The 14,626-nt window shown below is 37.2% G+C and overlaps 1 protein-coding gene across 1 annotated transcript in view; it reads right to left on the bottom strand.

Annotated features, from left to right (window-relative positions):
• The window catches only part of LOC125111252 (complement receptor type 2-like), a 104,669-nt gene that overhangs the window by 45,108 nt on the left and 44,935 nt on the right, over positions 1-14,626 (bottom strand). Inside the window, exons 19-21 of the mRNA XM_047753147.1 lie at positions 9,112-9,291; positions 7,576-7,675; positions 3,240-3,325 (exon numbers count right to left, since the gene is read on the bottom strand). Of these exons, the coding sequence (XP_047609103.1) occupies positions 3,240-3,325; positions 7,576-7,675; positions 9,112-9,291 (366 nt within the window). The remainder of the gene's footprint in view (positions 1-3,239; positions 3,326-7,575; positions 7,676-9,111; positions 9,292-14,626) is intronic.

The following is a 14,626-nucleotide window of genomic DNA, read 5'->3' as shown; positions in this document are numbered from 1 at the left end:
CGGCATATGGAGGTTCCCAGGCTAGGGGTCCAATCGGAGCTGTAGCCACCGGCCTACGCCAGAGCCACAGCAACGTGGGATCCGAGCCGCGTCTGCAACCTACACCACAGCTCACGGCAACACCGGATCCTTAACCCACTGAGCAAGGGCAGGGATCGAACCCGCAACCTCATGGTTCCTAGTCGGATTCGTTAACCACTGCGCCACGACGGGAACTCCAATTCTTTTAATTTTCAATAGCTCCTTGATCATATTATTATACCACAGTTTACACAGTTTCCCTCATTCTTTTCCATTTGCCTTCTTAATTTTCATTTTTTTGTTATTAACAGAATGCAGTTTAAGAAAAAAAAACTCTTGCTAAAAGGAAGAGAGACAACACAGGTATATAGAATTAGGAAAAGTAATTTGAGCACATTTGCATAAATATGAGATATTTATGAAACTGTAGGCTACTGTATGTTAAAAATTTTGAAAATCTAAGTGATATAAATGAAAATATAAATGACTAATATTCATTCAGGAAGACATAGAAAGCTAGAATGGACCAAGAATCTTGTAAGTATAGAAAAGAAAATTTCACACATAAGTTCTATTACAGTTTAAAGTAATATATACTTCTAAATGTAATTTCAAGTGTGTCACAAGACATAAGAGAAAACTTATCAACTCATTTTATCAAGCCTAAGTTTGATATCATAACATGTAAAAGTCCAAAAAAATACTAAATAGAGCTGAAAATGTAGAAGTAGAACATTGTATTTCTAACACTATATAACTGGAAGTAAGTTACTTCAAAATACCTAGGAAATTTAGTTGAATCAGGAGGGGGCATTTGAGTGGCTTAAACTTTTGATAGTCTCATGGAGTAAAAGAATAAAAATTGGAGTCCAAGACCTTCAAAATGGAAACTTTGGTAATACTTTCTGAAATGTACTAAGACCTCAAAAACTAGCCTCTAGGACTCGAGATTACTGGAATTGTTCTTTAAAATTTTTTGAGGTGGCCCAGAAAAATCGTTGTTTTTGAAATTAAATTAAAGTCTCAGATTTCTAGGGTCCCCAGGTACCTGGCAGAAATAACAATAAAATTCCACTCTGGAAGAAGATTACTTGTCTAATACCTTGCATTTATTTCTACAGAAAAGTTTGCAAGTATAATTCTTGATATGTAGTTAAAGATAACCAGGTAGTTGAGGGAAAAAAAATAACACAAATAAGAACCAAACTAATCACTGACAGTAGAAACTGAGCCATTAGGACTCCAGATATTGGAATTTTCACTCACAGATTTAAAATAACTATGATTATCTACTCAAGGATAAAATACACAAAACCTAAACTTTTTTTCTTTTTCTTTTTAGGGCCACACCTACAGTATATAGATGTTCCTAGGCTAGGGGGTCTCATCAGAGCTGCAACTGCCAGCCTACACCACAGCCACAGAAATGAAGGATCAGAGACACATCTGAAACCTACACTGCAACTTGCAGTAATGCTGGATTCTTAACCCACCAAGCAAGGCCAGAGATAGAACATATCCTCATGAATACTAGTGTCAGGTTCTTAACCTACAGAGACACAATGGGAACTCCCACAAATCCTAAAATTCGAAAGGACTAGAAGCAATTAAAGGTGACAGGATACATTTTGAAAGGAATCAAATCAATGTTCTATATTTGTAAAATACAATTAGTGAAATGAAGAATTTGGATAAGATTAGTAGCAATTTAGACACGTTGAAAGGAACTCAGGACGGCTGAGGCTGAGTGGTACTACTTAATTGCTAGAGAAAATTGAAACAGAAATTTTAGAATGATTTTCCTAGACAATTTACAGAATTGGAGAAAATATTTGCAAATGATGCAAACTTGTAGGGCTTAATCTCCAAAATATACAAACTATTTATGCAATGCAACAATAACAAAAAATCAAAAAGTGGGCATAAATAGACATTTCTCCAAAGAATACATGTGGATGGCCAGCAGGCACATGAAAAAAATGCACAACATCACTAATTATTAGAGAAATGCAAATAAAAACAAAGAAGGCTGTGGTTATTTGGTAAGCAATTTCAAGACTTGAGAACCAGCATTAGAGACCCGGAGCACCTTGAATAAATGGGAAACTGGCTCTTCTGAGGAAGCACCTGCTGTACAGCCAAAATGTGTACTATAATTTTCCCCCCATCCTTCACCGAGGAAACTTAAAGTAATTTTCAGGGTTGGAAATAAAAAGGTTTCAGAATTATAAATAAAGATGAAAATATAGAAATAGGTATAAATGCATTATTTTTCATAAAATGAAATATTGCATCATCTTGTATCTTACATAAAACATATTTTATCTTATATAAAACATTACTTATATCTCTGTTTATATATAAAACATTTATATCTTATGTAAAACATGTTATTTGGTCATCTGACTTTCTTCAGACAAATATATGTATATTATATGTTTAAACTAATCATCCTTGTATGTCATTAAGTCCTTCTCCATGACAACATTTTTATGGCTGAAAAAAATTCCAGCGTATGGATATATTTTCTTCTAGTTCTGCATGGCTATTTTACATCCCTCAGGGAATTCTCTGTAATCATTTTTAACACACCTCTTTCCTTACAGTAAGTTATTTCCAAACCATATTTTGAAACATGCAGTGCATTTTGCTTAGTTTAACATGTGTACTATTATAAAGTGTGCTGCAACAAAAAATTTACAGTGAGCTACTTACTGTTTACTGAGTAAACAGTAAAAAATCTGTTTACTTCCTAAGTATAAATTCTAAGAAGTGGGTCAAAATATAAGCCCATTTTAAGGCTTATATTACATGATGACTCTCAAGAGTGTTCATTGAACCTTTGGTGCATGAAAGTGTTGATTCCTCCACAGCTGCATCCACCTTGGAGAGCATCAACTTAAAAGTCTTTACTAATTGGCTAAGCAGAATGATTATTACACTGGGGTTCATTGAACCAACATAATTCCAAACTAATTGAAATAAAAATAAAGTTTGAAGGCTTTTATGCATTTCTGCTCTCAGATTCAGAAAAGGTACAACCCGGGATGAGGACGAACTTAAGAAAACAGTTGCTAGAAACCCACAGATATGTTTGAGACTATGCAACTCTCTTCTGCTATTTAAAGGATAGAATGCAAAAATAAAGATTTTTATAACTCCATGGGGAAACTAAGAATTTATTAGTAAAGGTACTAGGAAAGAATATATCAACTCACTCTCACAAGTAGGTGGGTCATTATCCCAGGTGACAGAATTGCCTGAGATGACACATGTAGCTGAGGATTGGCCAATAAGTCGATACCTAAAGGCAAAGAATAATGGATGTTATATTCCAAATAAACACTTAATCCTGCTTAAATTGCTGCTTGTAAGAGACTACAATCTTGGAGTATTCAGAAGGACAATTTCCATTTGTCTAATACTGCCATTTTCCCAAGTTTTATGTCTTTATTTGGGCTTAAACATTTTCTTCTTCATGCCTTCTAAACTGGATGAGATCTCCCTTCTTTATTACCTTAAGGTGCAGATACACCTCAGATTAATGAAATTCATCAAGCTAGAACCAAAGGAAGTCCAAACAGGATAAAACAGTTAAACACATATTTCATATTTTAAATGCTAAAGACAGAAACTTTCAATTAGTTATGTCACAAGCTATTCAAAGCATGCTATAAAATTTGGAAAAATCAATGACACTTATTTTAATGTCAACTGAGATTCTCTATAGTCATGGAATGTTGGGCTGAACAACTCATGAAAATTGGTGGCTAGAAGGGCCAAACGATACTAATACAAGTTAAGATGAATAATGTCAAATAGCTATCAAGTGTTACTTTGGTATCACTGAGAACATTGCCTTGTGAATATCTAAGAAACAAACTTCAAGCAGCTAAACACATTAAATAGAGATCAAATGAAAAGAGTGACAGCAGTGTATATTCTTGAAGAAACTTGAAGCACTCTTACATTGAAGTAGTGATTGTGTTGTATTCATTAATGTCTCTAGTATTGTTTTCAGTTTTTTTAATGTCATCATGACACCACCAAACATGAAAATATTCTAGACAGCACTGCAAACACACATACCCACAACCAATGCATTAAAGGAAGGCTGCAGTCTTTCCACTGTATGTGTACCTCCTCCTGCCTTTTTGCCACAGGAACAAAGAAACATGGGAACTCCTCTGAATTTTGATTTTATAAACATTCTTTCTTTCTTTTTTCCTTTAATGGCCCCACCTGCAGCACATGGAAGTTCCCGGGCTAGGAGTCAAATCAGAGCTGCAATTGCCAGCCTACACCGCAACCACAGCAACACCAGATCCAAGCTGCATCTGTGACCTACACCACATCTTGCGGCAATGCTGGATCCTCACCCACTGATTGAGGCCAGGGATTGGACCCATGTCCTCACAGAGAAAATGTTGGGTTCTTACCCAGATAAGCCACAATGGGAACACCCACAAAGATTATTCCTTAAGGTACTCTTTTAGATTTTCTATTTTTTTTATTGGAATAAAAAATGGTGAAGCAAAGTTCTAACTTGAGTTTGCATATACTATGGTTTAGCGTGGCAGAAATGAACACATCATGAATCAAAACACAACTTTGTATTCACTAGTTAAAGATGACAGCAGGAGAATGTTTTCACTTATTAAATCATCTCCCAAAGTAGATAAAACAATTGAGCAAATATTAGCCAGATCTCTTCTCTTTCAGGCTATTTAGAAATAGAGCACAGAGGTAAGACTCAAGCTACGTGTTTTAAAAGGAATCCAGAATTTTTATATCCGTTTCAGCCTGAAGTCTTTACATCCACCTTATCTTTCAGGGTCTTCTGGGCAAAAGAAAACTGTGGAGTCATATGGCTAAGTTAGGGTTCAGAAAAAGCCATGACCATTTCATTACCAGAAACCACATGCAGTCTGTAAGTAAACATATCGAGACATTTGAGAATCTTCTACCGAGATCCAAGAGTGGGACAGTGAGGACCTTGGATTTTTGTGTCATTTTCATTTTTCTTCTTTTTTAATCTAGCATACATGAACCCATTAGATAAGTTAGGGAAAAAAAGAAAAAAAACAAAACCCTGTGAATTATTTAGGTTAGGACATTGAATTGACTGGTAGGAAGACCCTCCTTTAGGTAACTTTTTTTTTAAGATAGTCATAGATCAATATGCAGTTGTAGGAAACAATAGAGAGAGATCCCAGGTACCCTTTACTCAAATTGTCCCATTGATAACATCTTGCAAAACTAGAGTATAATATTAAAACCAGGATTTTGACATAGATACAGTCTACCAATTTTATTCAATTTTCCGCAGTTTTATTTGCACTAATTCATGTGTGTTTGTATGCATGCATATGCACGTGTATTTATATCTATGCAATTTTACTTTATTTATTTACTTATTTTTGTCTTTTCTAGGGACGCGTCCATGGCATATGGAGGTTCCCAGGCTAGGGGTCGAATCAGAGCTGTAGCTGCCGGCCTTCGCCACAGTCACAGCAACGCCAGATCTGAGCCATGTCTGCAATCTACACCACAGCTCACGGCAATGCCAGATCCTTAACCCACTGAGCAAGGCCAGGGATTGAACCCGCAACCTCATGGTTCCTAGTCAGATTCATTAACCACTGAGCCACGACGGGACTTCCTATCTATGCAATTTTAATAGACTGTTTGTAAGAGCAGTTCACAGCAAGGTTGACCAGAAGGTACAGGGATTTACCATATAATCCCTTGCCCTGATACATGCATAGCTTCCCACATTTTCAATGGATTTACCATTTTACATTCCTGTCAGCAATGTGTGAGTGATCCAGTTCCCTCTACATCTGTGCTAGGCATTGGGCATTTTCACTATTTTTTATTGTTGCCATTCAGATAGGTGTGCAATATTGTCCCACTGTTGTTTTAATTTTCTTTTCCTAATGGCTAATGAGGTTGCATATCTTTTTATGTGCTTATTTTCCATCTGTATATTCTCTTTAGTGAAACGTCTGTTCATGTCTATACCGGGTTTAATAGTGTGTTCCTGATTTATGTCCACTTGAAACCTCATAATGTGTTATGAGAAGTTAAGATGTTAAGATGAGGCCACACTGGGTTAGGGTGAGCCCTCTACACAACGACTGGTGCCCTCAGGAAGAAGAGGGGTTTTTGGACATGGAGACACACAGAAGGAAGATGATATTAATACATACAGAGGTGAAGCCATGGGAGGACAGAGGCAGAGAATGGAGTGATTGTGTCTACAGCCAAGTTATACCAAGGATGGTTGTCGACCACCAAAAGCTAAGATAAAATCATGGAACAGATTCTCCCTCAGAGCATTTGGTAGGAAGCAAACCCACTTATACCTTGATTTAATACTTGTTTGATTTTATTCTTAATATGCTGTGAGTTTTTACCATGAATTCCTGTTGGATTTTGTCAAATGCATTTTCTGAGTCAGTCGATGTGAGCAAATTGTTTTTATTCTTTGGCCTGTTTTTACGGTTGTTTATACTGATTGATTTTTGAATGTTGAATCCACCTTGTATACCTGGAATAATTCCCACTATGGTCATTATATGCAGTTCGTTTTAGACATTGTTGGGTCTGATCTGATAATATTTTACAGATGCAAACAAATCATCAGTAAAGTATTAGCAAATCAAATCCAATAGTGTATAAAATGAATCATATACGTGACCAAGAGGGATTTATTTCAAATATACAATGACTATTTTTACAGCTTATGGCAATGCCAGATCCTAACCCACTGAGCAAGACCAGGGATCGAACCCGCATCTTCATGGATACTAGTCGGGTTCGTTAACCACTGAGCCATGAGGGGGATTCCACTAGTTTTTAAGGTGAACACCATATCATTGAAATTAATTTTACTGTTATTGCTATTTTCTATTTTTCACTTGGGTTATTTTGCATGTATTGTAAGTAAGCAATAAGTAATAAAACAGACTAAAAGTTAAAAAATTAGGTCTCCTTATTTCTTTCCTAAATTGGCTGTCTTAAGCCAAGGGTATGTCCACAGCCAGATGCCTGTTTTGTCTGTACTTCCAGAGAGCCGCTATAACAATTAAGATTTTCCCATCCACATCTGCTTCATTACCCCCAACAAACGACTCTTTCCTACTTTTTCCTGAATCCAACATTTCTAGCTCTTATTGCTTTAAATTATTCTTAACTCAAAAGATATGTATATTGGTGTTTTTTGCATTTACTTCTTTAGAATGCTGGCCCTTCCCATCTAATGAGTCAGTACTCTACTTGGTTTTAGGGGCATTAAGTTACTGTGCAAAGACCACCCCCACCTCTCCAATTTCTAGCATGGATACAGGTTTTTCCTATTTTTTCCAATGTTTGTTTAGTTGTTTCAAAGGTAGTTAAAAGCCTGGATTCAAGACACCACCTCTACTTAGAAATCTTATTGCTATGTTTTCAATGGACAGGTGGTTTGACTTTCCTTTCTGAGACTCCTGTTTAGAGACTGGTGTTACAATTCTGGAAGTGTCACCTCAAACAGTGTTACTGCCAACTCACCCGTCATTGCAAAAGTAATGAACAGTTGATCCAAACTGCCTGTCTTTGTCTATCTCCATTTTGCCATTTACGAGTTCTGCAAGAGTTCCACATGTTTTACCTATCAGAAAGAAGCAGAATAGGGGGATCACATGTAGAATACTCTGAACTTCTGTTAGTACATAAGGTCCCAACCTGGCAATAGCTTACTGAAGAGTATTTGTAGTTGCACAGACTTTGTCACCTTGAGGAAATTCACAAGACTGCCTCCAGATCAGCCATCACGAAGGACCACTTTCAAAAATACCTCCCTTCCAGATCTGTCTTACCTTCCTATTGCATCTCTCAGAAAAATGTGAACTTCGTTTATCACTAAAGTGCTTACTCTGTAATTCAACCAGTATAGATCAAAAGTCTTGACGTCTGGGATTCTATCCATATCTACACTTTTCTTTGCTGAGTTATTCATTACTTAGTTTCAGTTGTGAAAATGGGACACCCCTAGTGATTGGAGATTTTCCCTTAATTGTGCCTTGTGATGGTCATTTCTCATGCAATGAACTTGTAATGACAATGCTAGGAACTCAAAGCAGTAGGAAGATATGACCTATAAGAATAATTCAGGATTCTCATACTAAGGGAAGTAAGTCAGAAAGAGAAGGACAAATCCCATATGATATCACTTATATGTGACATCTAAAATGTGGCACAAATGATCCTATTGGCAAAACGGAAACAGATCAGGGACATGGAGAGCAGACTTGTGTTTCTCAGGGGGAAGTGGGGAGGGAGTGGGATGGATCGGGTCTTTGGGGTTGGTAGATGCAGACTATTACATTTAGAATGGATAAGTAATGGGGTCCTACTGTACAACACAGGGAACTATGTCCTATCTCTTGGGTTAGAACATGATGGAAGACAGTATGAAAAAAAAAGAATGTGTACACATTTCTGCATGCATAGATATGTATGTATGAGCTAGTCACTTTGCTGTACAGCAGAAATTAAAGGAACATTGTAAATCAACTATACTTTATTTATAATTTTTTTCTATCTTTTTAGGACCACGCCCAGGGCATATGGAAGTTCCCAGGCTAGGGGCTGAATCGGAGCTGTAGCCGGCGGCCTACACCACTGCCACAGCAATCAGAATCTGAGCCACGTCTGTGAACTACACCATAGCTCATGGCAACGCAGGATCCTTAACCCCCTGAGTGAGTCCAGGGAGCGAACCCCATTCTCATGGATACTAGCCAGGTTTGTTAGCACTGATCCATGACGGGATCTCCTAGATCACCTATAATAAAAAAATTTTTAATGTAAAATAAAAAGAATAACTCTCAGGAGTTCCCAATGGCCTAGTGGTTAAGGATTTGGCTCTGGTTAGATCCTGTGCCTGGAAACTTCTACATGCCATGGGCACACACATACACACACAAAGAACTCTCACATCTATTGTACCTTAGGTCAAGTTGCCATGACATCTGTCTTTGTTCCAAAGTTTATCTGATAGATTTTTGACTAATGTAGAGGAGTCCTCAATCCAGAGTTACTTACGTTTACAGTTGCCTTCAGGGATTGACCAGACAGAGTTTTTCTGGCAGGTAATAGAGAATATTCTTCTGTAGTAACCAGGGCGGCATTTATATTTCAGAGATGTCCCAATGGGAAACTCATCTTTGTCAATCAGCTCTGTAGGCATGGCAAATGGAAGATGTCTCGGAGCTTGGCACTGACCTGGAGACCATAGTAACATCAAAGTTAGTGGAGAAACTTCTATCTCTTTTTTTTTCTTTAATATGCTTCATAGACGTAGCAATCACCACTGTTGGAAGTCTGTTGGCAAGTCAATTATTCCAAACAAGAAAATTTTAGCATTTGCTTTGTGTACAAAGCTCGACAACTAAAGCTTTATGCTATGAAAACACATTTTTAAAAAATGCATATTTTAAATGTATTAGACTTAGTTACTTCCCCTTAAGATCTCATAGGTTCAAGTTAAAGTAATAAAAATGCCATTTTGAGTCAATCAATATGTAATCAAGAAGATATATCTGCTGGAAAAATATAATTTTAATGAAGTTTTAGAAATCTCTTTTCTTCCTTTTTTTTTTTTAAATCTCCTGTGCCTCCTGCACTCTCTACTAATTAATTCAAATAATGGAGGATGAATTGAGACCAATCAATTAATTAGTTTTGAAAGAACCAACTTTTGGCTTTGTTGATTTACTCTTATCTTCATCTCATCTTTCCTGCAATTTTTTTGAGTTTACCTGCTGTTCTTTTTTTGAGAATAAATTTCCTGAGATGATTACTTAGACCTTATTTTCAGCTTTTCATAGTTTCTATATTAAGCATTCAGACTATTACTTTTATTCCAAGGATAGATTTAGCCATATTATACAAATTGTGTCAAATTTTCTTTTCTTTTTCTTTTCAAAATACTTGATAGTACCATTGTAGTTTTTTCATTGACTCATGGTTTCCTTAGAAATGTTCTGCAGAATTTGCACACATTTGAGGAATGTTTTTAGCTAAATATTTATTATCAAGTTTTGAGATTGACTGACATTGTTTTATGGCTCATCATATGATCAACTGAGATATCTGTGTGTGTATCTATTTGTAAAAAATGTGTGTCTTCGGTAGTGGGTGCAATGCTCTGGGTATGTCAGTGAGACCCCAATCTGTTCATCATATTTGTTTAAGTCTTCTCGATAGTTACTGATTTGTGGGGGGGTCTGTTTATTCTACCAGATACTAAAGGAGTGTGTTAAAATGTTCCATCTGTTACACATTTGTCTTTTCTTTTCCTAACTCTGTCCATTTTTTTTACTTTAGATGTATTTTTTCAACATTTTTATTTAGGTACAGTAATATACATATATATGTATTTTTTACATATATTTTTATTATATTTTCTGGTAGATAGACTCATTATTAGAAAATATCTCTCTTTAATAATGAATCTTGACGCAAATTTTATTTTGCCTACTTTATTTATAAGGCAAATAAATAAATTTGTAGAGTTAATCCTCAATATATCTATAATTATTTTAAATATAAACACAAAATAATAATTTAAAGACAAAGATGGTCATAATGTCACATTCGCCAAATCAGCTTTCTTTTGGTTTCTTTTTGCATAGTACAATTTCTTCTTATATTCAACCAATCCACCTCTGAAGATGTATATTGTACATTTTGTATGAACCATATAGTTTTAATTTTAATTTTATATAATTATTTGTCTTTTTAGGGCCACACTCACATCATATGGAGGTTCCCAGGCTAGGGGTTGAATTGGAGCTGTAGCTGCCAGCCTACATCACAGCCACAGCAACATCAAATTCATGCCGAGTCTGCAGCCTACACCACAGCTCATGGCAACACTGGATCCTTAACCCACTGAGCAAAGCCAGGATTGAAACTTCATCCTCATGGATACTAGTCAGGTTCGTTTCCGCTGAGCCACGATGGGAAGGCCTAGATTTTATTTTTAATTAATTATACTAGAGGTTCCCAACCTACACAGTTCATAGTGTTCTTAGGGTCTCAGTAGTTTTTTCACATCATTATTAGCCCCCATAGAAATACCTGACAATTTTATTTATTAAGTAATTAGGCCCAAACAACTTAATAGTTCTTGTGCTCACCAAATTCTTAATAATGGAATGTCAAACACAGTTCAACTTCCCAAACTTTGGACTCAGACTGTGAATGGCCACCTAATTTCCTTTCACATTAATTTTCCTTTGATAAAAGTTGTGCCTTTTATATTTATATGCTTTTTAAAAGTATCTATTTTCTCAATAGATGTTAAATATGCATATTAGATATGCATAAGATGAGGGCAAGAAATCCCATGATTTTTGCTCCTTTAAATGAGTCCTTAGTCCAAATACATAGCACTCGATTACAAGCACTCTGTGCATATCTGCTATGATGAAGAGATGAATCATGAATTACCTATAAGACTCAGTCTTATCATTAGTCAATGCTTCTGAAATGGAGCAGGACACAATGGTCCTTCCCCTCTATATCCTCTGTCTGTCTTTTTCTTTGGAAAAACTTTAGTCAAAGAGTAAATTTAATCAGAGAAGTAAGAAAATACAGGAGCAAAGGAAAGCAAACAGGACAAAATAATAATAGTTTAGTCATTAAACAAAGTCAAGGACATTTGGTTCCTCCTCAAGGACTATAGATAATATTCTGAGCCACATCCTTTGAGCTGCTTTGCAGATACTGAAACCCTGCCAGGTGGAAGAAGTTAACTGCATGATGACCAGGGTGTAGCCTTAGCATAAGCTGCCACAATTCCAAGAACTAGCCTCAAAGAAATGGGAACAAATTGACTCTGGAATTTAAAATTAACACTACTTAAAACAACCAAGATGACACTGATATGACCACAACGTGGCCAATTTCAAGAAGAGTATCAGAACAGACCGTGCAGTTTTTGGATATTGTCCCCTCCCTCCACCTATACACCCCTAAAACTCCCCCCATCATTTTTTTTATGGCCACATCTGTGGCATATGGAAGTTCCCAGGCCAGGGATCAAATCCAGCAATGCCAGATCCTTAGCCCACTGTGCCTGGCCAGGGATCAAACCCCCTCTACCACAGAGACAACGCTGGATCCTGCCACGGGGGTCACTCCTGAGACTCCTCTTTAAAATTCTTGCCCACTGGTTGTCAGGGGGAGCTAGCCTTTGGATAGGAGGTCCCCCTTCTGCATTCCCTGCAGCACAGTTGCTTCCTTTCTACAAACCTTGCGTCTTGAATATTGGCTTTAGAGCCACAACCAGCCAGAGGCCACTTTCAGTAGGATTTCTGTGTAGAAAGATTTTGAAGTTACTTGTCTAATTGTGACAGTTATATTAGATACAACTAGCTAACAAACTATGAATCTACCAATCTGAGCATGTGTAAACTTAAACAGATCACACATCACAAGGCCAACTGAAATGCCTCTCCTTTTTATTTTGCTTTTTTTTTTTTTGTCTTTTCTAGGGCCGCACCCGCGGCATATGGAGGTTCCCAGGCTAGTGGTCTAATCGGTGCTGTAGCCACCGGCCTATACCACAGCCACAGCAACGCGGGATCCGAGCCGAATCTGCAACCTACACCACAGCTCACGGCAACGCCGGATCCTTAACCTATTGAGCAAGGCCAGGGATCGAACCTGCAACCTCATGGTTCCTAGTCAGATTTGTTAACCACTGAGCCACAAAGGGAACTCCCTTATTTTGCTTTTTATACACCAGGGAATTAATGAGATCTGACCCGAGGACCCAGTGAGATTGCCAAAGTCTGCCCAGTGAGATTGTCTGTGTTAAACAAGGTCCTAGTAATGCCAGTGTGCTAATTTTTATCTAAAATAAAAATCCCCGTTAAATGTCTTTTAGAATCCTTTCTTTCTTTTTGTTTTTTGTTTTTTTTTTGGATTTACTCATCGAGTACTGTTAAAGCCAACATTTCCCATTCCTGACCATGGCAAAACAACCCACTCCATAAAAACAATCACTCCTTCCACCTAGCCTTTTCTGAGATATCTCCCTTTTCAGTTATCCCATGGCCTTCAGGGCGGCTTCCTAGTCATGGTTTTGGAATCCTGTGGGGATTTTCAGGTTATGAAATGCTGTCACATACACTACCTCATCAATTTTTACAATAAGCCTCTCAGCAACTGTCAATTATGTTCATTTTTTGCATGTGGACTTTCAAAGTCAGGGGGGTTAATTGACTTGCTGGGTCCACGGCTCCCAGCTAGTAAGTAGCAGAGGCTGCAAAAACTAGAATTCTGGCCTTCTTATTAAGGAGATTTCATTAACCCCTGCCACCATACTTCTCTATGCGTACACCTTAGAGGCATAGCTCTCACATTTCTTTCAAATGCCACGTGCTGTGCACTCTCCCCATTCCATCAGCATTTTTTAAAAGTCTAAATTACTTTGACAAGTAAATTACTAGATAGTTTAAGGTGTTTCACTTTTCGAGGTTATTATGATAACCTTAGTAAATATATTTTTTTGCAATTAATAGTGTCTGGGATTAAACTATAACAGTAACTTAATAAACCCAGGCAAGCTGCAAAAACATTGCAGTAAGAAAGGGGCCAGATACAAAGTGCACAAAAATTTTAAGCACAGATTGCTTAATTTAGTTTGCATGCTTTTCTTTTGAAAATAAAGCTTTAGATTTTATCCCCTTTCTTCAACTGACAGGTTCCTTTATGATATCTGAGGAGATAAAATATCAATAACAACTTCTGTGAAATGTGGTTTTCCCTTTTCCTTCTCTCTCTTAGAAGGCACAAATAATGAATGCAAAATGTCTAGTGACAGTAGAGAGCAAATTCAGTTGTTAAGAAGAGGTTGTACCCAAAAGGAAAAAAAAAAAAAAAAAAAAGACTGTCACTTCAGACATTAAGTAAGCACTTAAGACTTCTAGGGAATCTAAAAATAAGAAGAGAAGCATTCTAATCAAAGGTATTTACCTATTTGAAGTTACAAGGAAGGAAGGGAGGATGGGGCCCCAACATTTTCATAAGTTATAATAGGCTTTGCTTTGTTCTAAACAGTTGACTAAAATGCACCCCTATCCTACCTGCAATGAGTCACACTGAGAGTTCTGCAGCTTGACTAGCTCTTCTAATCCCAGGCACCTGGGAGCTGTCTTAACATAGGTGCTCAATAAATGCACTTTAATGATGGTGTAAGTGGGGTGAGTATACCCCGTTGCAAGGCATTTTTTCAGGTGATAGCCGCGCCCCTTGGACTGCTGGTGGGAACACTCTAATGAACAAAGGGTTGATGAAGTCATGGCAACAGAAAGTGATTAAGTGGCAGGCACTGTGTAGGACCTTTGACACACTTTATGCCATTTAGTAGCAAGCTGGTGAAGTACAGCTATCGGTATTTACAGATGTAGAAACACCTGTAGTAACTTTCCTCACCATCAGTGCGTTGCTAGGATTAGAACCCAAGTTTGTCTAATTTCTACTCCCCACCCCCATTTTCCCCTATTTAGCGGCACACTCTGCTACAGCCAGTCTTGTTAATACCCAA

This window comes from Phacochoerus africanus, chromosome 11 (assembly GCF_016906955.1).
Source record: "Phacochoerus africanus isolate WHEZ1 chromosome 11, ROS_Pafr_v1, whole genome shotgun sequence".
NCBI classification, from domain to species: Eukaryota; Metazoa; Chordata; class Mammalia; order Artiodactyla; family Suidae; genus Phacochoerus; species Phacochoerus africanus.
Note: the sequence above shows the minus strand (reverse complement) of the source record. Positions and strands in the feature narration are given on the sequence as shown.